We start from the raw sequence: 26581 nt of genomic DNA, 5'->3' as shown, positions 1-26581 counted from the left end.
ATTTGAACATCACATGTACGCCTTGAGGGATGAAAAATCAAATAATTCCAATAATGAACTAGGCTAATAATCATGGGGCATTTTTTCTTTGTTTGGCATTGGGTTTTCTCATACGTAAATCTACCCAAAAGATAAGAAGAATTAGCCAATAACAAATTATTCAGATATTCTTTTGTTGGGGTATTCCAATCTAGGCAAATATAACAATGGCTATGAGAAGTCGACAGTGACATATGTAGGGCCTACATGTGAACATCACATGTAGGCTCTGAGGGATGAAAATTCCAATAATTCCAATAATGAAGTAATTATCATGGGGTTTGTTTGCTTTGTTTGGCATTGGGTTTTCGCATCGTAAATCTACCCAAAAGATAGGAAGAATTAGCCAATAAACAAATTATTCAGGCATTCATTTCCAACAGTACGAATGCTCATGTCGGTTGATCCAGTGTCATGTCGTCAACCTAGTTAAAGCCTAAACCTTTTATCACCTAGTAGTATTTATTGCACTTACCTGTCAGACTTTTGGGTATTCCAAATATAACATGGCTAATGCATTGGTTGAATGAACCGTCAATCATTTTCTTCACCGCAAAGCACGCATGGAGGAGTAGATGGCATGAAAAGCATAAACTGCAAACAGAGGGGCGGAGTCTGGCAAGTTCCTTGACTTGTCCAGGAACTTGGTTGGCAGTTTTTGGATCATTTTTCTAAAATGATCAATTTAATGTACATAATTATACATATATTACATTAATAAATTCTATTTAGTCTTTCCTATCTTCGGGGGTATTTGCCTACTAGAAGATTTGGCGTTAGTTTCTACTGATGCCCACCATGTAATCTAAATATGAATATAATATGAAAATGAGAAAGGGGTCAGCCATTTAATTTCTTTTGATATATGTAAGTCCGCGGCTTTTTATATTGTCATCGTTAGATGCAGTCTTTATATTCTATCCATTGTTAGATGGAGTCTTTATATTTTCTCTATCGTTAGATAGTGCATTCCCGGTTAAGGGAACTTTTTGGTTTATAGGCGCCTAACTGGCTTTCAAGTAATTGTTTGGGAGGCTCGGTCGGGTAATTACATGACGAAAAAGTTGACCATAAATCAATAAATATTAGCTGGCTGATTCAATGAATTTTCTCAAAGCATTGCACGAATAAATTATGCGTTCTTTCTGAATGACTGACAAGAGGTCCAAAATCGGTGTGAGGGTTTCTTTATTTCAGTGTCGTGGATAATGCAGGTTTTTTCTCTTGTCGAATGAAAACACAGTTATCCATGCGGCTGAAATCGCCTTCCGTAGGGAAGTCGTGATAGTTTCACTATTTTCCCGGTGGCTGGAATCGCCTTCCGTAGTGAAGTCACGTGATAGTTTCGCGGGCAGGACTTCAGCACGGGTTGTCGCTATTTGGATTCATTCTTTGTCGGTCAAGCATTCAGAGCGGGCGTAACATTTTTCCCACCCACCACTCCCTTTATGCCAGGGTTGATCGGATTAAAATTGATCAAAATAGTGGACTGGGCGTCATAAATAAGTATCGCAAGAGTGAGAAAAATCACATAAAGGTTTCATCGTTAAGTCAAAATGTAATTAAGAATGAAATGAAATCAGAATATGTTGGATGTCACGGGTCTTTGTGTTGCATAATAGTGTGACTATATGGATGTACGTGTGTGAGTAGTTCACTTCTGCTTCAGTTTCTATCTCAGCAACATGTTCTATTCTGTTGCGCAGCTGTAATATTATTCTCAGTGAAATAGTGTGGTGAAGTTTGCTTCTGCCTCAGAAGCACTAGTAAAATTAATTTTAAATTGTACCATTTTGAGTCTGGAAGGAGAAAGGAAAACATAATTGGTTGAGAGCCCTCGGGTTAGAATATACTGATGTTCTTTCCGTGCGTAATAATATGACTAAGGTGTGAGAGTGCGCAAATAGATCATTTCAGGTTCAGTTCTAATTCAGCAACACGTTTTTATGCTGTGGCGCAGTTATAAATGTTCAAATATCGTTGTAAAATAGTGGTTAAGTTGCTTCTTCTTCAGAAGCATTAGTAAAATTGTTAAAATTTATGCCATTTCAGTCTTGGGCGGTATTTTGGTTGAGGAATGTTGTGTATAAGCGGGAAGGAAGGAATCAACACCAGGTTGGCATGGGGTAGCTAGACAGGGGCCAAGTACTATGCCCTCAGATTTTTCTTGTTCAACAAAATATAAAAAGGAAATATTGTAATCAAGTTTTTATGAGGTTGCGCAGCCGGCTAGTTATCGCGTTGAATTCTAGGGTAGGCTGTCCTATTGTATTTAGAGTAGGCATCATAACCGAGTGATGTATACGATATCATAAGCTTTCAAAGCATGACAATGTGTGTCAAGGAATCTGGGGCAGTTTTTTGGATCATTTTATGATCTAAAATGATCAATTTAATGTACATAATTATACATATATTACATTAATAAATTCTATTTAGTCTTTCCAATCTTCGGGGGTATTTGCCTACTAGAAGATTTGGCGTTGGTTTCTACTGATGCCCACCATGTAATCTAAATATGAATATAATATGAAAATGAGAAAGGGTCAGCCATTTAATTTCTTTTGATATATGTAAGTCCGCTGCTTTTTATATTGTCATCGTTAGATGCAGTCTTTATATTCTATCCATTGTTAGATGGAGTCTTTATATTTTCTCTATCGTTAGATAGTGCATTCCCGGTTAAGGGAACTTTTGGTTTATAGGCGCCAACTGGCTTTCAAGTAATTGTTTGGGAGGCTCGGTCGGGTAATTACCGCGAGCGAAAAAGTTGACCATAAATCAATAAATATGAGCTGGCTGATTCCAATGAATTTTCTCAAAGCATGGCACGAATAAAGTATGCGTTCTTTCTGAATGACTGACAAGAGGTCCAAAATTGGTGTGAGGGTTTCTTTATTTCAGTGTCGTGGATAATTGGTTAATGAGATATAGCCACTTTTTTTCTACTTTGTGCACTTAACATGCTTAACCCTCTATCTTTTTAACCAAATATCCCACAAAAGCCATAGAACGTCTAAAATATACAACTCTTAAAATACTAAAATTTCATGTTTATTATATTACACATTATCACTGTTTGAATATTTGTTTTGATGAAAGTGTCATAAATATCTAAATGAAGGTAAATATAATTTAAATAAAACAGGCTTTTCTTTAATTCTCCATGTTCCGTTCAGAAGTAAACACTAATACTCGTGCGAGCAATTATATTATTATTATTTATTAGGCCCTATATGCTACCAATTCAATTCAGAACTCTAGGTATACCCACTGTTTTACTGAACTCACCTGTCATACATTTGCAGAATATTTGCATCCTACCACAAAGGAGTAATTCCAAATGAATGGTGTCCGTTTCCCGAATGTTGTAATCACTGAGAGTTTTGCCATCTTCAAGCTGTCTACCAGCAACGGTAAGTCGTTGCTGCTCTGGTGGAATACCTTGCTCATACCGTATCTTGTCTTTCACCCCTTCAACAGTATCTGATGTGTAAATTCCCCCTATGCTTTCTCCTGCATAAAATAAATCAAATTGAACAATTTCTAAACACAACATAAAAGAAAGCCCTGACATAACCCATCATAAATCTGCTCATGGTCATGTGCACCATCTTGTTATTTCCATTTTGATACCACATGTAACATTTATTTAAACCACAGAAAAATAAGCACTTTTTTGAGTGGTTATAATTCTTAACATGTGTAAGAACATGTGAGAATTATGTTAGCTGCAGCTTCGTACCTCATTTGTGTAAAAAAGATTCCAAATCATCCAAATTGTAACGCTTTTGTGTGATTTGAAAAGATACGCTTTGATTGGTATCAACTACACACACAATACACTCCAAGTTGAAAAGTGTAGGTTTTTACCAATGGATGACATACGTTGACAGCCACTTACTTCAGGCAAGCAAAATGTCTCACCCCCAGATATGATTGAACTTTTTACGAGTGAGGTATCAAATTCAAATTAACCAAATTCTTAGCATGTTAAATATCAATTTCAATGTTAAGAATTATGCCCACTCAAACAAATGTGGATTTTCTTCTTTTTTTAAAGTTCGGTATTCGACCTATAATTAGCACCTCAGGCACTTCATGTATTTGTATTATTCTGAGGCATCTTGCACTGAAATCTTCATAATAAGCTTGGATCATATTTTGAACTGTTTTAAGTGCAAATCCTATGGAAATATTCACAAACTATTGTTTAATTTGAAAGCTAGGTCAAGGGTAGGACACATCAAAAAGTGCGCTTGGTGCAGTGTAGGTACATGTGCTCTCATGATCAAAAATTAATTATTTTGATTATAGTTGCTGATATTCTTCTAGTCAGTACACAACGGGCAGTCTACTTTTCTATATATATTTTATATATGATTATTTAACTTTCGTAGATAAGGGGCAGTCAACAGCTCTTTTCAGGGCCACAAAACTATCAGTGGACAAGGGGCAGTTTAGTAGGAAAAGTGCACCTACTACAAACATCTCTTTTCAGAGCCACCAAACTCTCAGTGGACAAGAGGCAGTTCATTTGAACAGCTCTTTTCAGAGCCACCAAATGTTCAGTAGGAAAGGGGCACCTACTATGTAACGACTCAGATCCAGCAACCTTATAGTGGGCATGGGGCAGTCTGCATGAGCAGCTCTTTTCAGGGCCACTGACACTACAGTAGGAAAGGGGCACCTATTACTGCGGCTCCAAACGTTCAGTAGGAATGGGGCACCTACTACTATATAACGAATCAAATCCAGCAACCTTTTAGTGGACAAGGGAGGGCCCATTTCAATAGTTCTTTTCAGAGCCACTGAACTTTCAGTAGGAAGGGGTGCAATTTATGTAACAAACATATAACAGAAGTATTCAAATTGTTTCATTTGATATGAACATCACTAATGGTCAAAGAAAAGTAGTTCATGATTCATTTTCCAACTTGATTATGATTTATAGGCAATACATGAATTTTTCTATAATTTTGTGATTTTTAGCAGCCATTTTGAACACCATCTTGAATATCCCCACACTTCCGGGATATGTTTTTTTAACATCATAACATAAATGTGTTTTAGTACCCCAAAAGAAAAGAAAAAAAGGTTGGTTTGACAGAATGTAGACATACCTGTCTGACACTAGTCAAGTTAGCTCAATCGATAAGGCGTTCGACTATGGTGTGAGAGGTTATGGGTTTGAACCCTGGCGGTGGTTAGTACGGTGTCATGTAAAAATTGAGTTAGCTTGAAATTCCCCTGGACTTACTTACTGCTAATTGTCTAAGGACTAGTTGTAACCTGTACAAAACTCGGGGAGCTGATCCTGGCTGCGAAGGTCAATTGTGGAATGTCTGGTTTGTGGAATGATATGGGGCCGTAGTGGTTAGCGACAACTGTAAAGTGTGCCGAGGCTTGTGGATCAATGTTTAGGCGTTGTGCCTGTGTGTAGCGCACTACAAATCACTGCACTTTTTTTGGCAGCCATTTTGAAATTATTAAAAATGGTGCCAATGGTAGCAAAACTTGTTTTGAAATCAGCAAACCAAAATGAATAAAGTAAGCCAATAAAATTCACTTTGGCTCTAAAATCAAGCCAGTCCCAAAATCTGACATATCAAACTGTTGGGCCTACATACAGTTGACCCTCGTCTCAGACACTCAGACTCTATCAGTTTGCACAACCTTGCCATGAAATTTCTGAGGTACAAATTGATCTCCCACAGAAGATCATTTGGAATGCCCTATCAGCACATATGTTTATTATTCATTAGGCATTTCAAAAACATATACAGCAAAATTAGACCAGCAAGCAAGGGCTGCCAGGGCCCATAAAAAGTGGCAAATTAAAGCCATATTATAACATTTCTGTAAAAATAGATTAGTATTTATTTTCCATAAAATGTTAGCTTTACTGTCGGATATGTCCCCTTTCAATATTGAGCCGAACAAGTGAGGTAAAGCGTAGAAAATTGGAATTTACTACTAGCGCGCATGCATGTTACACCCGCGGTTGTAATACGGTACGATCCTCTGAGTGTGTGTGTATGTGTATCCCGCACACCGTGTACGTACTGTGCATACGTGTTTGACTAATATTTCCATCGTAATAATAAAACAAAACCAGAAGAGACTATGAAATTGAAATTGGAGGACGCTTTGCTCCACTAATGGAGCAGGATGATCAGGACACTGAAAGCATGTGGACAGAAATTAAAAACGCCTTCAGCGAAACATCAGGGAAAATACTTGGATACAAAAAGAGCCAAAAGGAAAAACCTTGGATAAGTGAAGAAGTTATCCAGCTTGCCCAGGAAAGAAGCAAAGTCAAACAAGAGAAACTTACTGATCCAACCAAACGAAGCAGATATAACTTCCTAAATCGTGAAATTAAGAGAAAAACCAAAGGATGCCGTGACAAGTGGCTTAAAGACCTATGCATCAAGGTAGATCAAGCACATCAAGCTGCAAAATCCAAAGAAGTCTACTCAACAATCAAGAAAATTACAAAGAAAGCAACCACCAAAATGCAAACAGTGAAAAGCAAAGAGGGAGAAATACTCTCTGAAGCAAATGATGTCAAAGAAAGATGGAAAGAGAACTTCCAAAACCTATACAACAGACAGAACTCTGTTGACAAAGAATTCACAAATAATATTCCCCAAATGCCAACCTCTGCTGTGGAACCAGATATCCTGCGTGACGAGATTGTCAGCTCAATAAGGAAGCTTTCCGATGGAAAAGCACCGGCTATGACAGTATTACTGGTGAAGAACTCAAAGCAGCAGGAGACAGAGGAGTGGATATTATTCACAAACTGTGTAAGAAAATATGGGACGAAGAAGAGTTCCCCAGCGACTGGGGAAGGGCAATCATCGCCCCCATTTACAAGAAAAAGGACAAGCTAGACTGTGGCAATTACAGAGGAATCAGCCTACTTAGTCACTCATGCAAAGTACTCACATTAATTCTTCAAAGACGTATCATGAAAAGGGCTGAAGAAATTTTATCAGAAGCCCAAGCGGGTTTAGACCAGGCCGGTCAACAATTGATCAACTGTTCACCTTGAGACAAGTAATGGAAAACACCTAGAAAAGGACAAAGGACTCTTTTGCTGTTACATTGACTTCGAAAAGGCTTTTGATTCTGTGTGGCAGGAGGGCCTGTGGAAGGCACTGGGATTCTTTGGATTCCCCAACAAAATCATAAAGCTGCTAGAAGCACTCTACCGAAATCAGAAAGCGCTGTAAGAGTTAATGGAGAGTTAACAGAATGGTTTACTACTGCAGTTGGAGTGCGTCAAAGTGCGTGATATCACCTCAGCTATTTAACATCCTTCTTGAGCTGGTCATGTTATATGCGCTTCATGACACAAATATAGGAGTAAACATTCAGGGACAGCTTATCAATAACCTACGCTAAGAGAATAACAACACAATAGAAGCTGAAAATAAAAAAGACCTACAAACTCTGGTAAACCTTGTGCATGAGAGTAGTACAACACTGGGTCTGAAAATCAACATAGGAAAAACTGAGGTACAGGCAATCACCAAAAAGAACACACAAATAAATATAAATATCAATGGAACACCACTAGCCCAAGTTGAGGAGTTTACATACCTAGGAGGGAAGATCTGTCAATCTGGATCCTGCACCGAGGACGTAAAATTACGCATTGGGAAAGCCATAGGGACTGTTCAAAAACTCCATAAGATTTGGAGCGCCAGAGACATCCAGAGAAGCACAAAGATCAAGCTCTATAAGGTACTTACGCTCTCGATACTGTTGTATGGAGCGGAAACTTGGACACTAAGGAAGGAAGATGAAAACAGACTTTCAACATTTGAAATGATGTGCCTTCAAGCAAAATAATGGGAGTGTCACGCCTCGACAAGATCCGAAACACCACCATTCGCAAAAACCCTCGACATGGAATTTACCATCCTGGACAGAATCTCAACAAAAGACTCCGCACTTCGCCATATACAGAGAATGCCACCATCACGCTTTTCCTAAACTAGCATTTGAGGCACATATCCATGGCAACGCCCAAGAGGGAGACCACCAAAAGATGGAGTGACTGCCTGAAAGCCGACTGTAACAAAGTACACATCAGCTCCTTGGTCAGCGCTAGCAGGCTAGCTCAAGACAGAAGGAAGTGGCAGGACATCATGAAGCAGATGGCACCACTCAACCCCAAGTTGGAGTGAACGCCATAGGTCAAGGTAGGTCAATAATAAAACGCCGGTTCCATCGTTTTATTCAAAATCTCAGATTTTGACAAAACTACAGCACCTAAAGTCTTGATTTTTGCAGAGTATCTTTATTGACTAAAGTACATTACAATCGTGTAAAAAAAAGAATTAAAAATTTTTTTGAGGGCGTTCTCCTCAGCAAATGTTATAGAGATGAGTGGACCCCACCCTTGCAAGCTGGTCATGAAAATAAACTGCACTATAAATACACATAAAAAGTACAAAGATTAATAACACATTAAAAGTACAAACGTTTTTAAAAACAGCACTATATTAAAAGCAAGAAGCCCATGATTCAAGAGACACAATATATTGCACTTAGTCAAGCAGGATAAAACACACCAGGATAAAACACACTACAACATATTGAGATAATGCCCCTCCCTCCCTCACCAATCTCCACGACAAAACACAGATGGTACCAAATATGGTATTTCTTGAATGGACTGAAAGGTTTGAAGCAGTTAAAACTATTGCACAAATAAATATCTGTGATGTGATGGGGGAGATCAGACCATTTTTTAGGGAAGCGTTGGATGGAGTGATAAAGAAAAGCATCAGTTTTGGCTTTGAGATGGTGAAAAATAAGGTGATCAGGATGCCTACTATTCGGACGGATTTTATTTGAAGCAGGCACAGCATTGCAGCAGTCAACATTGAGGAGACATTTGGAAACAAGCGCAATGGACATGTATTCGCGTCTTTGGGACAGATAAGTAAATAACTGAGGTCAAGACGCTCCAAACGAACAGTGTACTCCTCCTTGTGACGCTTCTGATGGAGAATAGCCCTGGTGGCTGTCCTCTGAACACGTTCAAGAGCATTTTTAAGACGCATTGTGTGGGGCATCCAGACAGGGGAGCAATAATCGAGGATAGGCAAGACCATGGTGCGATATAATTGGAGGAGAACCTATGGGGGAGATTCCCCGGCCACATGGCGAATAAAACCAAGAAGTTTGTTGCTTCTTGCTATAACATCCTTAACATGAGCATCCCAATTAAGCTTATCTAAAATGATGATACCCAAGAGGGGAAGATTATTTACCTGATCAAGATTGATGTTGTTAAATACTGTACACTGATGGATATGCAGTACGTTTACGAGTGATTGATATAAATTTACATTTGGTAGGATTCAATTGAAGTGAATTACGAGACGACCATACTGAAAGCTTGTCAAGATCCATTTGTAAATCCCTTACATCATTAGCATTGTAAATTGCACGATAAAGAAATGTATCATCGGCAAATTGCCCGATACCAGAGGTCAAGTGCTGGCCTAGATCATTGGCATAAATGGTGAAGAGCAGAGGGCCAAGAACAGAGCCCTGATGAATGCCAGAAAGGACTGAGACCCAATCAGCATTCTGCTCGCCTCTAAAGGTTACCCTCTGAACACGACCCAAAAACAACGGAACTGATCCATGCAAGCAGCTGACCTCTGATACCATAAGTTTTTTCAAGTTTAGAAATCAGAATGTGTGCATGATATACAGTCAAATCCCAGGAGTCAAATGCATTGTTGTAGTCTAGAGAAATGAGGTCTACTCAATTGAGTAGATTTACTGTCCATTAATTCCAAGAGTTCATTTGTTTTATCAAGTAATAGTGTACGTACAGCATGACAAACCAGGCTTAAAGCCATGTTGACTTAATAAGAGATTGTTGTTACTCCACATGACCCTATATAGTTAAACCAGCAGAAGGCTTATAGTTCTAATGGTTAAACCAAATAATTTTGGATTTCTTAGTGCAAACACAGTTCCAACAAACTTTTAATACTGCACTCACCTGTCAAGGTTTTGCAGGATATACCCCACCCACCACCACGGAGGCGCAGTACCAAATGAATTATGCTCGCATTCTGAATGCTGTAACCACCAACAGTTCTGTCATCTTCAAGCTGTTTACCATCATAGATAAGTCGTTGCTGATCAAATGAAATACCTTCCTTGTCCCATATCATGACTTTTACGTCTAGAATAGTATCTGATGAATAAACCTCAAAGGGAATTGTTTTGTCTGCAATGAATGAATTAATATTGTAATAGTTCTATGAAAGCATTAGATTTGTACAAGTCACTGCTTTGTATAAAAAAGAGATGATGACATACATGTAATTAATTCTAGATTAATACAAAAATTAATATATTCTTTGTTTACAAAATGTTGTCAACTGGTTAACATATTGGTCCACCGTGAAATACCCTACCACGCTTTCACACAGAAAGAAGGCAGGATTCCCCTCGCTAAGCACACGCCTTAGGAAAGCTCGGTCAGGAAAGCGCGCTCCTAATTTAAGTCAGTGAAGTGGCTAATTGCAGTGTTATAATCACACAGGATTTTTACAAAAGAAAGCTAGCACAGGAAAGCTGCAGGATGGCACACACCTTCCTGTGTAAGGGAATTTCAAAAAGAGCCCTTACATGTTTTAACACCCTTAGAGCTTTTCCAAAACTCTGTAACATATACTTTCAAAAATAATCTTAAAAACAGTAATGCCTGTAAGTGTAACCACAAATTATGTATCATTTTGGGTTTTGAATATTAATAATCTATTTGTAACAATGTTTAAGCCTAGATAATAAGCTTTTGCAATTGTCTTGTATGTTTGTTTGTTTATGCACGTCCCAAGGAAGAACAAATTTTGTTGAATTGAGTCTATGTGTTTAAAGTCTAAATATAAACAATATTCAAAAAGGAATTTCATATATGATGGTTTCATATGATGGCAAGCTGCTTGAACACATGCTTTACACACAATGTAAGTAGTCAGGGGAAAGAAGAATTACGCATCGCACACTATACAATCGAATTTACAAATGGAAACATGACATGTATAGGCAGATATACCAGAATTAAAAAAATGGACATACCTGCCTGTGCCAGGACTTCATGTTTTATTGTGCTAGTGTGCGATGCATAATTCTGCTTTCCCTAATAACGATTGAGGCCCGGGGGGGGCACTCAACACAAACAAATGACCATATGTGTTTGTTCCCCCGGAAAGACCCCCTTTTTAGATTTAGCAGCTCCGAAAGATCCCCCATATTTGACCAAAATAGAGCTCCGAAAGACCCTTTATTTTGATCATTTCAGCTCTAAAAATCCCAAAAATTGCTCATTCCTCATATTTTTGTTTTTTTCAGGTGATTTCAACCAAAAAGCCAAGAAAGACCCTTGATTTTGACTGTTCGCAGCTCCAAAAGTCCCCATTTTACTTGTTCGCAGCCCGATTTGCAGCTCCAAAAGACCCCCTTTTACTGGTATGCCGTCAGGTCTCAAAGACCCACCACCTCAAAATTCCGGGGGAACATCTCTCTCTCTCTCTAAGGTCACACTGCATACACATATGCAGGTGTGGTTCGTATGAGAGTATGCCATCGAATGCGGTCAGCATGGGAATATACCCACCAAATTTTTTTGATGTGCCCCTCCGGATTGAGCATCATTAATTTGATCTTGTGCGCTAGTTTGTAATGTTTGAATGTGTCCATGTTCCAGTGTATGATGCGTAAGCCTCTTCCCTTGTTTGTATGATTAGGCTGGCGGGTAAGCATCATTAATTGATCTCATACACTGGTATGTAATGTGTTGTTTGTACTGTTTACCCTGACTGCTCATATCCATAAGTACCCGACTTGAGTCCTGTCTATCAGGGACAGTCTGTGTAGCTCAGTGGTTAGAGCGCTCACCCGACAAGCGAGAGGTCTGGGGTTCAAGTCCCCGCACAGGCGGGTATGTCCGGAGTTTTTACTCTGGTATATCTGCCTATGCATGTCAAGTTTCCACTTGTAAATTCATGTTTAATTGTGCTAGTGTGCGACACATAATTCTTCTTTCCCCTGTATATTTATATTAAGAATAAAGATTAAGCATCATTAATTTGATCTCGTGCTCTAGTTTGTAATGTTTGAATGTTTCTATGTTCCAGTGTATGATGCGTAAGGGCTCATATTGAAATACCCTACCACGCTTTCACACAGAAAGAAGGCAGGATTCCCCTCGCTAAGCACATGCCTTAGGAAAGCTCGGTCAGGAAAGCGCGCTCCTAATTTAAGTCAGTGAAGTGGCTAATTGCAGTGTTATAATCACACAGGATTTTAACAAAGAAGGCTAGCACAGGAAAGCTGCAGGATGGCGCACACCTTCCTGTGTAAGGGAATTTCAAAAGAGCCCTAAGCCTGTTCCTTTGTTGATATGTAGTCATTTAATTTTGTATTATTTTGACGCCCAAAGCATAAGATAAACTTATTATTATTTTGATAGAATATGTAATGTGATTACAAACCTTGACCTTGCTGCTGGATTCGTTTTGAAATTGTTTTTTTCATACATTTTTCAAGTAAAATAGAGCTTGGGAACATACCCACCAAATTTTGTTGATGTGCCCCCCAGATTGAGCATCATTAAATTGAGCATCATTAATTTGATCTTGTGCACTAGTTTGTAATGTTTGAATGTTTCCATGTTCCAGTGTATGATGCGTAAGCCTCTTCCCTTGTTTGTATGATTATATTAGGCTGGCGGATAAGCATCATTAATTGTGCTAGTGTGCGACACATAATTCTTCTTTCCCCTGTATATTTATATATTAAGAATAACGATTAAGCATCATTAATTTGATCTCGTGCTCAAGTTTGTAATGTTTGAATGTTTCCATGTTCCAGTGTATGATGCGTAAGGGCTCATATTGAAATACCCTACCACGCTTTCACACAGAAAGAAGGCAGGATTCCCCTCGCTAAGCACATGCCTTAGGAAAGCTCAGTCAGGAAAGCGCGCTCCTAATTTAAGTCAGTGAAGTGGCTAATTGCAGTGTTATAATCACACAGGATTTTAACAAAAGAAGGCTAGCACAGGAAAGCTGCAGGATGGCGCACACCTTCCTGTGTAAGGGAATTTCAAAAAGAGCCCTAAGCCTGTTCCTTTGTTGATATGTAGTCATTTAATTTTGTATTATTTTGACGCCCAAAGCATAAGATAAACTTATTATTATTTTGATAGAATATGTAATGTGATTACAAACCTTGACCTTGCTGCTGGATTCGTTTTGAAATTGTTTTTTTCATACATTTTTCAAGTAAAATAGAGCATCCTGGAATAAACTGCATGTGTGCTGTTTATTCCATTGTGTGTTTACTCCAGGGATGAATGTATGCATCATCTGCTATGCGCAAAATACTCAGATGAGGTTTTTCTTATTTCTCATTTTTATTACGCAGACTATAATCAGAGCTTATTTAACAAAATACTTTTTGTAACAGCACCACCAAAGATACAAAATTATAGGCCTATGTTGCCTGATTTGATCTATTTGGTCTATTTCATAAACATAAATAACCCGCTCTTTTAAGTGTGAATGCTATCCTTGTTGTCTACTGCTAACTGATAATCCCTTTAAGTAATTTACCTGTAAGGGTTTTAATGTATATCTTCATATGTCCTTTATTGTCTGGTTTCTTGGGTATCACTGTTCCTGAGGAAAAAAGAAAAAGCATCTGATTCATCACAAGATTTCCGAGTTGAACTACAGGCATTTTCCAGATAACAGCATAAATTCACAGGCACTACGCAGTACAACCTACCAGAAGAAATTTTTTCTAATGAATAAATACGGTGACGGTGAATGAATACGGTGACAGAATAAAGCCTGATAATAGTGATATACAGTGATGAATAACATCCCTCATAATGCGATTTAAATTCTTATGGTCCAGGGAGTATATTAATTTGATCAGCTCGTAATCGGCAGGCCTTAACATCGCGGATTAATATCAAAATATTTTATTTTGAGAATTGTCTTGTGACATCTCGCCAGAAGCATCACAAATTATTAATTCAAGTCCTATACTTTGACTACTTTCTTTAACACACAAGATAAAGATGAACATGTCAACTAATAGCACTCTTAATGTGGGTCTACTTTTCGGCGTAGTGGTAAAAGCCTAAAATTTCCTGCCTATTACGAGCTGATCAAACTATATGGTGTAGTCCAAATTCTCACATTATTATGTTTTGATGATTCTAAGTGTGTGAAAATATTGGATCTAAAACATAATAATGATAAAATTGGATGCTTTACGCCCAATATTTATTAGTCTCTCTATGACTTTTAAAATACGTCTCATCCAATATCTTAAAACTCATAGCTCGACCAATAAATATGGGCTCAATCAATCCAATTTTATATCAGAATCTGCTTACTGTCTGTAATTGCAGCCAATTCATCTGCTAGTTGGTGGGAAAGTACTATGAAGTCACCTTTCACCTCACGCAGTAAGTCTTCATCCAGCACACCAGACAGTGGGATAGTTCCTGGACTCCAGGTTATCTAACAGATGAGATAAAATTCAACTAAATAAAATTCCATCCCGGTTTTGGTGCAGGGGGAGGAGATTCCCGATGTGTATCATTTTGGCCCGGTGGCAGAGGCCTATTTATACGCATACCGGGTCCCGGTACCGGGTACTTTTCAGAGAGACAGTACAGTCTTCCTGCTTAAAAAAGGCTTTATTGGGGCAATGTGCACAAGTAGTTCAATTTGGCCTTCCAGTATTATTGCACTACAGAAGGTAACAATAGACCATTTCAAATGTTAGACAATGATAATTGTATATATAATGCATTGTATGAGGCAATAGGTCAGGAGTTCAGTTGAAATTTTGCAAAATTTGGCCTAACATTACACAACTATTTTGTTTGGAAAATTTCCAAAATCTTCCAAACCTTTCCCACTATCTTTGGATGAAAAGTGCTGGATCTGGAATGGCTAAAACTGTTGAATTTGTTTGGAATTCTAAAATCTTGCACATTGGGGTGTGTGGTTTTCAAATAGAATAGCCCATTTTTGCTATTGGTCACATTTTGATTTTAAGGTGTAACCAAATTTTGCCCAAAAAAACTCCACCAATAACCACCCCCTAATAAGAACTATCCAAACAAGCACTGCTCCTAGGGGTGCACCATTATCCAGGGAGGGGGAATGGACTTTCATTTGGGGAAAAAATGAATATTTACCAACTACATGTACAGTAGTAAGACGAATCCCCACTTATGAGTAAAAAATAATAATTTCCCCCACCCAAATTTGCATACCCAGCAAACACGAAACGTTTTACAGAAAACATTTAAATGTTGGGTTATATAATGGTGTTAAAAACGTTTTAATAAGATTCAGAATTTTTTTTTTTTTTTTTGAAAACTTGATGCAAAATATTCTAACATAATGTTATTAAGTGTTGAAAATATTAAATATATTGTGCCAAAAAAAGTTTTACATAGTGTTTTTTCCATATAAACATGTTTTAAATGTTTTCATGACCTTTACATAAACAGACATTTAAATGTTATTAAAATCTTTTGACCAAAACCAAAATATGACTATAACACCTTTGATAATGTTTTAAAAACATTTTTATGTTTGCTGGGTAAAGGTATACTTATGCCCCTGTAAATCTACTGGTGCACCCCTAATAGATACCCTCCTAAAAAGTGCCCCCTAATATGCCCCCTTTAATAAATATGTTTTGCATTCCAAAACATGTCATACTGCTGACAAGCCCTATGGACCAGCTTTGGTGGGAGAACACCACCAAGTTATTTTAAACTGAGAAACCTTTAAAACAAGTTATCAGGGCTGTAACATGTATCACTCAGGGTAACAAAGAACAAAATCATTAAATTAAAATACAACTATTTTAGCACATATAATGTTAATATTGAGAGCCACTAAATGATAACATCATCTCCTTATTGGCTGGCTTAAGGGCTGGGGTATGAACGTTTGGACAGTATTTATTTTGGGACATTAGAGCACATCAGACATATCGATTGCATTCTGAATCGAAGAATGTCATTCTGATATCAAATAATTTTGATTTTTTGAAATTAGCAATTTAATACATTTTATGGCAAATCATTAAAATTGATATTTTGATATTTATCAGTACTTGAAGTAAACTTTATAAATCTGATGATTTATACTTAAAGTGTATGTAGGTGGGATGAAAAGCCGACGATCAATTGAAAATGTTGACCTTTTCAGATAGAAGATATGGATTTTTTTCCCAAAACACCAAAAAAATTAGGTCTTTTTGGGAAAAAAATCCATATCTTCAATATGAAAGGTAAAAATTTTCAATTGACCGTCGGCTTTTCCTCCCTGCTACATACACTTTAAGAATATATCATTAGATTTATATAATTTACTTCGAGGACTGTTATATATCAAAAATTTGAAAAATATCAATTTTTTATAATTTGTCATAAAATTTATATTATATTATGATTTTCAAAAAATGAAAATTATTTGATATCAGAAAGACATGCTTCGTATTCAGAATACAATTCGATAGGTCTGAGGTGCTCTCATGTCCCACAAATAATACTGTCGAAACGCAATAAACGCTCATTTTAGATCCCTTAAAGATGGGTGGTCAGATTAGTTTCATATTGTGTTTTGTACCTCACATCTATGAGGCCTGTCATGAGGAATATTAAGGCTATCACTTTCTCGTTAATAACATCTAAACGGAACAAATTTCAGGCCTAAAACAGGGATTACGAGAAAAATATGAGCCTTTTTTGGCTACCAATTTTCTGATCTTCATTTTGATATAGGATAAAGGGGGATGAGGCTGTCAATTTGGTCACACCTCTTTAGCGCCACATTTTCTGCAGAAACAAATCTGCAGAAAAGAAATCACTCTGAACATGGCCATCTCTGAAGATAGTTGAAACTGTCAGGTCAGTAAAACACAATTGATTTTGCCAAGATAAAATGTATATTATGAGTTTCTACAAACCTCTTCAAGAAAAAAACATTTAACAATACACTTACATTAGCACTTGAAATCTTACCGTCTGCAGCCGTTTCCTGACTGAATCTGCCTTTCTGCCTGGGAGATATTCAGGGTGAATCTTTTCCAAGCAATCCACCAGTTCAAACAAGCTATCAAAGTTTGCATCTCTTTCACTCAGCTGGATCTGCATATTGTCATTAATGTGCATGTGTACCAAACCATTCCTCATGTCTGCAACCTGAAAAGAAATATTTCAATCAGTAAATAATGAATGTGTACACATTTTATGCAAAATTAAATATCATGAAGTTTCTGTTTCTCTTTTAAATTATTGTACAAGATTTGAACCTGGGACCCTTGACCAGGGTAGCGCTAGGTCCAAAAGCTCGGGGGTCCCAAGGGACCCCCGAGCTAACAGAAAATGCAAAAATGGGGGGTCCCTAAAGAAATATCGGGGGTCCCAACTATTCATAATTGTCTAGCCAATTCAATCTATTTGTGTAATACCATACTATTTTTTTTTTGGGTGGGGGGGGCAGCGGGTTTATTAAATATTATTGTATTTTTTTTGTTTTTCTTTCATTCTTTTTTTCTTTCTTTACTTTCTTTTCTTTTCTTTTTCTTTCTTTTTTCTTTCTTTTTTTTCTTTCTTTTTTTTCTTTCTTTTCTTTTTTCTTTCTTTTCTTCTTTTCTTTTTTTCTTTCTTTCTTCTTTCTTTTTCTTTTCTTTTCTTCTTTCTTTTTTTTTTTCCTTTTATTTTTTATTTCAATCAAATTAGTATAATTACCTAATATTTACCGCCCGCCACTGGCTGCCCAATAATACTTTTTATACTGCCCTCTATTTTCTGTAGTTACCAGTAAACATACAATGGCTGCCAGAGATCTCGCCGTATTTTCGCGATATCACAGCTGTTTTGCTGTCAAAATTTTCACTCATAAAGCAGTATTAATGTGCATAATATTAATTATTGAAGTAAATAAGGCCATAATTTGGTATTTCAGGGGTTCAGTTGCTTCGAAAATGATGTGCATAATGCAAGTTGAGGAAACTTTTGAGCCTAGTTTTATGAAACCTGGATATAGAAAACAACATGTGGGAATTTTTGTTGCGTACGACGGGACGCAATAACTCACTGCTTTTGCAATATTCATGCGTGAGATTCGGGTTTTGGTGGGTCCGGGACGCAAAAACGCAGCCTAGCGCGACCTCATAATCTAGCCAGCACTTGAACCAACTGAGCTAACACGGAAAGCCAGCACAGTATATAAATTGTGGAAACTTGTTAATACGGAATCTGTTGACACAAAATTCCTCATAACACAAAATGCTTTTCACTACTTTTCAATTCTTCTCTAGCAATAAGCATTGAGAAATAATACCTTCTTAATTCTAATAAATTAGTTACACTCTAATTAGCATTTCAAATGTTGTAACAATGACGATCATAAGGTCGTCATACGATTGTCATAATGCCCCCTGCAGTCATATACTTTATACCTTTTTGATAATGCTGTAATTTTCCACATTCTTCTTATGACATTCTCCAAATCTCATCAATATTTGCAGAAGACACGCACTGTCAAGATCTCCAAAGGATTTTATAACATCGCGACTAGCTGACGGTAATCTGAAATAAAACGCTTTCGCGACTTCCACTGGATTGCCATGTATCCGAGATGATTCAATATTACTCCATGTTAATTGAGGACTGACTCCCCCTGACAACCAACGGGCCGATTTAATTTCCAAAATCCAGTTGATACAGGCCTGGCACACAGGTGGATACCCACATTTGGATGACATCTGACATGGCTGTAATGTTGCCTTCTTCTCTGCATGCCATTTGGTGATGACATTTTCCACACATGGTAAAACACCTTCTGCACAGACTAGCTGAATACCTTGAAGACATTGCTGAAAATAGTCATCAGCAACATCTGGTGTATGAAATGCCTCTGCCATTGTGGTGGGTGTGATTGGCAGAAGTATAAGGTCTAGTCTAGTCGATGGATGGTGGTGATGAGAATTCTTTTGAGGTCTTCATTGAGCTGTCTTCTCTTCTGTTCATATTCCAAATTCAGCACTGAATGGTAATTATATGCAGGTCCTAAAAAACAAAAACAAAAAAGACATTGTTATTTTTGCTGTCTTCTTCTTTGTTCCCAGCAAACACACACTTGTAATTTATAAATACCCAGCTAACCAAATAACGTTCTCAAAACGTTCTGAGAAAGTACCGTTGACGTTTTCTAGACGTTTCGATAAAACGTTTTAAACACGTAATTTTGTTGAAGGTTTTTACGTTCTAAAAACGTTATTAACAGACGTTCTAAAACGTTTTCACAACGTAAAGAACGCTTTAAAACCTTTCTTTCTGTCACCCAGGACGTATCCAGGACAGTCTACAGAAAACGTATCGGACGTGGGAGCACGCAACGAACGTGTATATGAAAACGTTATAGGAACGTAAAAAACGTATTGTATATTTTGTTTTTTATTGCAGGACGCACTTATGTTACGTTTCTACTACATATTTAGAACGTTATAATGACGTATTGAAAACTTTTATTAGTACACTTTACAAAAGTACCAAAAATATCATACATAATAATTATACAAAACTATAGGTCCGGCTTCTAGAAGAAAAACGCGTCCATGGCAGTTTTACAGTGACCAAGTGAAGAAAACTCCGGATCGAAAACTGTAGTATAAACACGAGAACCGTTTGTAGTGATACGCTACCATGATGATGATAGTATTCACACCAAAGGTAATACGTATGACCTCAACAGTTACGTGTTCGACAGCAACAGCAGGTTCTTTATTTTACCGGCAGGAATATCCGCATGATCACGAAAAAAATATACACGATAAGCAGAAACTTGCATTACAAACACTACAACACACTTTCCGCTTTCACAGGGAAGTGGTTAGTCGGTAACACAAATCAAGGAAAAAAACATCACTATAGGCCTACCTGAAAATGTCACTTCTTGGAAAACGTTGATGCTTTGATAATATATATAGAGGAATTATTCCCGGAGCCATGTGTCACAGTGAGATTCCGCATACATAATAATACAGTTGATACATACACGTTGTACACAGTACTGTACTGCTTTGGTGAGTGACCGTTAAGGTCAAGTTCAACCTGTTGCATTCTTTCCATATTCTGCGTGGGTGCTATTATAGTCTTGCTCTTGAGGTCAAGACACAAAGTGAAAGTGTATGTGTATAAGCACATATACACCGTTTTCATGGGACCATTTGAAATCTTACTTCCCTTTCAGTTTTTGAAATGTTTGCGTTCTACGTGTACATATAGGCCTATAGAACTATTTATGCATGAGTATATAAATACAAAATCGCAATAATTATTTAATATATTGACTCCATAGGCCTATGCAAAATGCAAATAAACGCGTCATCTTCTTGTACACGTTTATGAATAAATTAAAATCAAATTTCTACTTGTAGAATTTAAATTCTTCTTTTAGGCCTACATTCTATTGTACATTTCCAATATTCTATTGATAAAGAAACGTTTAACAGACGTCAGCACAATATGTTTTGAGAAAGTTGCAGGCGAATGTTTTATACACGCATGAAATAACGTTCAGTTTATAACGTTCACAACACGTCCTGTGAACTTACAAATAAAACGAAATTAAAGCTTCAACATTATAACCAAATCGCAACGTTTTAAACACGTTTTAAACACGTTTTGGAAGACGAAGACGTAAAAGACCTAACCAGAACCTAACAAAAACGTTTTATAAACGTTTTGTGTTTGCTGGGTAGGTGCATAAAGCAGAGTTGTAATTATGACTCAAGTTATTGACTCGAGTCGCATTTTCTGACAACTTGACTTGACTCAAATGACCCAACTTGAGTCACCACTCAGATCACCGCCCTGAAAATGACTTAACTCAAGCCACCACTGAAAATTACTTGACTTGACTTGACTTGACATAACTCAGGACTAAAGTTATGACATGTATGAGTCAAAGTAAGGAAACTGGGTCTTTGTTTAGATCCAATACCACAATAATTCACCCGCCAATGCTGTGGGTGACAAAATTCAAAATTGGGGGGTGGGAATATACTCAAATTTAAAAAAAAAATTTAAGGTTATTAATTTTTTTGGATTTGGAGTGTCCCTGGACCTAGACCTAAATGCTATGATCGTTCATGGTTGACCTAAAAAAAATGGCATGATGTTTTGTGTTTTAATATGAAAATTGATAATTTGTATTCATGTCATACTCTATTAATGATTTCAAAATGCATTCAAATTCAATGCATTTTTTTTTTACAATTTCTGGAACTTTTTGAAAAATGGGGGTGGGACTATACTCGAACGTGGGACTACACTCGGACGAATACGGTAATTACGGAAACTTTTGAGCCTCATAATAGTCTGGTACTGAAAAAAAGAATATTTCGCTCAACTCAAAACTATAAGCGTCCGCACAATGTTTTTAAGCGATAATCAGAAAGAGCAGAAAGACAGCAGTGAAGCAAATTCCAGGTGGTGGTGGATCCATGCGATATCACCATTTTTGACGTCGCCAGTGGATTAACACATAATCATGAAATCTTCACAAACAATTCTAAATGTGTTATGTGGTGTCAAAACTCAAAGTAAAATTATGTTATTCTAAACCGGTGAGGTGTGACGAAGTACCCCACTGTAAGTATGTTGTTTTTCAATTTGTAAAGTTCTGCTAACCATCTACTTTGAACGAGCTGTCAGCCTTGTAGTTTCGTCAGCCTCATCCGTCACAAGTCGCGTGTCCTATACCGCCTGGCAAATTCCTTCAGCGCCCGTAGTGTCAGTCTGCTCTTTCTGATAATCCCGTAGAAAGAACTAAGGTCACACGATCCTATGCAGCTTGACCTGCGAATGAGGTGCCAAAGATGTGATGATGATGTGACACAAGCTACTATATTTGGATACAATAAGATCATTTATGTTCGTGAAATTCAGTACACAGTTTTCTAAGTGGTCAAAATAACTTTGATCAAGCAAGATTGCAAAACAAAAGAACTCATAATATGGTCAGAATTTGAACCTATGTTTCCAGTTAAAAGTAAGCAAACCCTGCCGCTAAGATCTATACATAACTGTTAATTAGCCAAGCTAAATTATAAAAAAATTGTTTTTAAATGCATATTGAAAACTGACGATGCTATAATGACTGAAAGTGTTATACTCTATCTTCTATGCACACAGTAACTATCCGTCGTTGTGGATAGTAGTTAAAAGATAGATTTCTCAATCCACTAAGCGTGTACACAATGTAAGGTGCGTGTATCATTGTCATGATTGTATGCTTTCTTTTTATCTGTGGATGTGCTTATCGCGGAGCCAATAGCATTCATAATGTTCAAGATTGGCCAAGAATTACTTAATAGTTTTTGTCAGAGAAGATTAGCTGAATCAATCATCTGACAATCATAGCAACAGTCCAATAATCTGATTGGCCGATTGTGTGTCAAATTGTTAGTGGGCGCAGATTGGCGACCTTGAAGTGAACACAAATGTCACTCATAAAACAGGGCAAGGGACTGTCGTTCTTCCGTTCTTCTCTGAAACCCAGTGTAATTTACATTTACCTGCAGTTTTTTTTAAATACTTTCAGTATTGTTTAGTATTAAACAAGGAACTTATGCGTTATTCTCATTCACGAACTGATACTACCTGCATGACCTGTCCAAACGCGAGCGGTCTGAATTTTGAGTCATACAAAATGAAGTATTGTTTAAGGTGGCTGTGTACTCTAGACGTTTTTTCATTTCACGAAATTGAATTTTTTTGATATTAATGTAATTTGTTATCATGTTATGTTTTTTATCACTTACAGGAAAGAAAATCCGGATCTGTAAACTCCAACTGCACAATTTTATGGATTTTATTTCACTATTTCACTCATGTTTGCAATTTAAAAGGAAAGAAAATCAATGTTGTACTGATGGGTACACACGCGCAACAACGCATCGCGTTGCGTAGTCGCGAAATGTGTTAACGCACAGATACGCTACGCATACGCGACACCTTATCTGCATGCGCTGCGCATCCAATGGAAGTACTAATTTCAAGTGGTAAAATGGCTCTGTTTTAGTTGCTAAAATGTGGGGTTTTTTTTTCAAGTTCTTTCCCCGATTTAAACATCAAGTTCTTAATGGATTTTGCTCAAACTTCTCAAGGGGCTGTAGATTTACCCGATGTTCACATAATGTAAGGTAGAAAAACGGGAACGGCCGCATCTCCTCTGAGATTCGATGAAAGTGCAAAATGTGACCACTTTAAACTTCAATGGCCATTATTTCATTGTTCATTTTCTCAGGTAAAATGACGATTTAGGTACATGATAACTCAATAAATACAGCATCTATAGGTAAGCAATTATGCTTATCGTGAAAAGTATACCTGATCTCATGTACCAATACCTTGTGTATTGGTACATGATTCGGCGGGTATACTTCAGCAATAGCGAATAAGTGGTCGTTTTTTACTCTGTTCAAAACGTCACATGTACACCAAATACAGCCACCGAAATGGTCTACTTTTAGCGTGCCTTAACTCCGAAACAGTTTAGTCAAAGTTAAAAATGCGATCCCCAACCCTTTGCTTACCTTGGACGAATTTGCAGTATTTTCCGCTAGCTCCGTGTTGAAAAATGGCGGTATATGCCCGGTACAAACATAGAAATGGCCACATTTGCTTCAGTCCTGGTATGAATATTTCTTCCGTAATCCAATGGTTGCAACGTGGGCATCACGATGATAGTCTCCTACACAACCAGCTTGTGTCGGCCTGACGCTCGCCGATCCTAAAAGTGAGGACAGCGTGAGCTCTTACCTGCGTAAAAGTCTGTTCGACAAAGGCAATAAGGATGATTGACAGCGCCGTTCATTGGGCGGAGCCATTATATTACAACAGACAGGTTGCGCTGTTCTCTGACCTTGACTGTTCGTCACGTAGACATACCGTGACCTGGGTACACGTACAAAGCTGGGGGATGCGACTGCGGCCGCCATTTTGACACGCCGGTATCTACTCTTTTGGTGACGTTTTATATCAAACAATTTTCGATAACGGATTTCTACTAGGATTTCAATTTTTTATTAATGAAGGTGCATGTAGTTTTGAGGAATAACACGGGATGTTTCGAGTTTTATTTCAACTGGTGGTGTAGGAAGGTGAGTGAATTTGTGAATGAGGCCAGGGATTGAGGTTTTGTTGTTTCAACGATCCGGTAGTAGGATACGAAACGTAGGCTCAAAATGTTTAATGACGCCATGTTTACATGAAAACATTAGCTGCTGCGAGGTCAGTGTCGTTGAATTCTTTACCTAAATTCCTTTCAGGATATTCTGATTTCACTTATTTATGATGTGTACGAAAATTCACATATAAACTCAAAAGTGTGAATGCAAGCTGTTATTGCTGACAATAGAAACATTGTTGCAAAAGTCATTAAAAACAGGTATGTATTACAGACGTTCTTTGGCCGAAACGAGATACAGGCTAGTTAGGCAGTCTACGTGAAAAGCATGATCAGTTTTTTATATTTTGGTCCAATTCCGATTTAAGCATCAATCTTGTGATTTCCTGTTTCCATGTTTTTTTATTTAATTCTGTTCTCATTCTTTTTAGCTTCCTTTTTTCTTACATTTCCTGATTAGTTTCTTTCCTTCTTTGTTTCGTTCCCATTTCATTTAGTTACTTTAATCTGTTATTACTTTTAAATCCTGTGACCCGTCCAAGGCGTCCATGTACCTTTTTGTCCTTTATTTTTCCTTATTTCCGTATTATCATGTCCACTGGTCTCTGGCTCTTAAGTCGCTGTAGCGATAGCAGCTTTTTTAATGGAACTGCTATCAAAATCCTCTAAAATTCCATGTGCGAGTGGCTCATCACCATAAAAAATCATATATTTGGGTCAAGTGAAGTATAGAAAACATATTTATGTAGGTTTCCTTCACCGACCTGTTCTCGAAAAAAATTCAAATTTCTATGTAAATATGCATTGTCAATGAATCATTGTGTTTGGGCCCCAGTCTAGGCGAATTTCTCTGACTAGCAAATGTGTTTTAAAACTAAGGTTTGCCTGGGATACCTACAATATAGAATAGAACATTTGATGTCAACTTGTCAAAATATTGAAGAAATGTGCTCCCTAAACTTGTGGCGAGTAGGCAAAATAATTCCCATTCAAACGCATGGGAAACTGAAAATGCATCACAGACTAGACTAGTAATATACACATGTACAGATGTACACAGCCATCACATTCATGCATTGACATGACATTCACAAGTTAAGGTTGGTCTGAACCCTGGAATTATGGAAACTTTCGGACCTCATAACTGCTAAATTATTAGTCTAAAGAATATAAAAGTATACATTTTAGAATGGAAATGACTTGATGAATTCATCTGTGAGGTCTGATTTGGGCCAAAATGCTCATTTTTGGAGAAAATCCAAAAAAACAGGTTTTTTGGCCCATAATTTTTCGTGCAACGTAACAAAAAAATTGTTTGGCCAAAAAAAAAATTTTTTATTATTTTTAAAAACTAGATAAAAATATCTAGGACCCGTATTTTTATTTTTTTGAATTTCGACCAACTTTGAGAAATTTGCACCAAAAATGGTCAAAAAATGCAAAATTTTCAAAATAATCATAAAAAAAGCCTGATTTTCACCCAAATTTCAAATAATTTTGGTGAAGTTGGTCAAAATTTAAAAAAATAAAAATACGGGTCCCAGATATTTTTATCTAGTTTTTAAAAATAATAAAAAAAATTTTTTTGGCCAAACAATTTTTTTTGTTACGTTGCACGAAAAAATTTGTGCCAAAAAACTTGTTTTTTGGGGTTTTTTCAAAATGAGCATTTTGGACCAAATTGGACCTCACAGATGAATTTATCAAGTCATTTCCATTCTAAAAATGTATAGTTTTATATTCTTTAGACTAATAATTTAGCAGTTATGAGGTCCGAAAGTTTCCATAATTCCAGGGTTCAGACCAACCTTAAGCTTACTTAAATTATATTAAAAATAAAATGCTGTTATCATACATGTGCATGACAATTACATGGCAATGTCATAGTACAACAGGTCAAGTAACCTAAGTTTTTTTTGTCAAGTTTAAGCTCATGAGCTAGCAAACATTTGTTACAAATACTTACCGAATTCGGGGGAAATCCAGCCTTTCGGTCATGCAATCATGATCATGCTCGTTTATTTATATCACTTTACACCACCACATAGAGCAGGTTGTGAATATTAATGAAGTGACGTGTGCACCGCGGGTGTTCTAGCCCGCTGAAGTACACGATTTCTTTTACATTTATGGAAGGCTCAATGTCCAATAATTTTGAAAGTCCAAGTTTTTCGCCGATAAACCTAATTTTTCATTTTTAATTCCAAGCTTTCAGTTTGAAAAACTTGGGATTTTTAATCATTTGACGTTGCGCG

General features: G+C 37.2%; 1 protein-coding gene across 2 annotated transcripts in view; it reads right to left on the bottom strand.

The window, feature by feature from the left end:
* The window catches only part of LOC140168604 (uncharacterized), a 40117-nt gene extending 13758 nt beyond the window's left edge, over nucleotides 1-26359 (bottom strand). Inside the window, exons 1-7 of one of the 2 annotated variants that reach the window (XM_072192004.1) lie at nucleotides 26293-26359; nucleotides 18592-19201; nucleotides 17150-17329; nucleotides 14495-14621; nucleotides 13701-13766; nucleotides 10079-10309; nucleotides 3331-3555 (exon numbers count right to left, since the gene is read on the bottom strand). In XM_072192004.1, the coding sequence (XP_072048105.1) occupies nucleotides 3331-3555; nucleotides 10079-10309; nucleotides 13701-13766; nucleotides 14495-14621; nucleotides 17150-17329; nucleotides 18592-19056 (1294 nt within the window). In that variant the 5' untranslated portion in view covers nucleotides 19057-19201; nucleotides 26293-26359. Of the gene's footprint in view, nucleotides 1-3330; nucleotides 3556-10078; nucleotides 10310-13700; nucleotides 13767-14494; nucleotides 14622-17149; nucleotides 17330-18591; nucleotides 19202-21826; nucleotides 22012-26292 lie in introns of those variants that run through there. The other variant, XM_072192005.1, reaches the window with a different exon arrangement.
* Nucleotides 26360-26581: the final 222 nt, after the last annotated feature.

The sequence above is a fragment of the Amphiura filiformis genome, chromosome 13 (assembly GCF_039555335.1).
Source record: "Amphiura filiformis chromosome 13, Afil_fr2py, whole genome shotgun sequence".
NCBI classification, from domain to species: domain Eukaryota; kingdom Metazoa; phylum Echinodermata; class Ophiuroidea; order Amphilepidida; family Amphiuridae; genus Amphiura; species Amphiura filiformis.
Note: the sequence above shows the minus strand (reverse complement) of the source record. Positions and strands in the feature narration are given on the sequence as shown.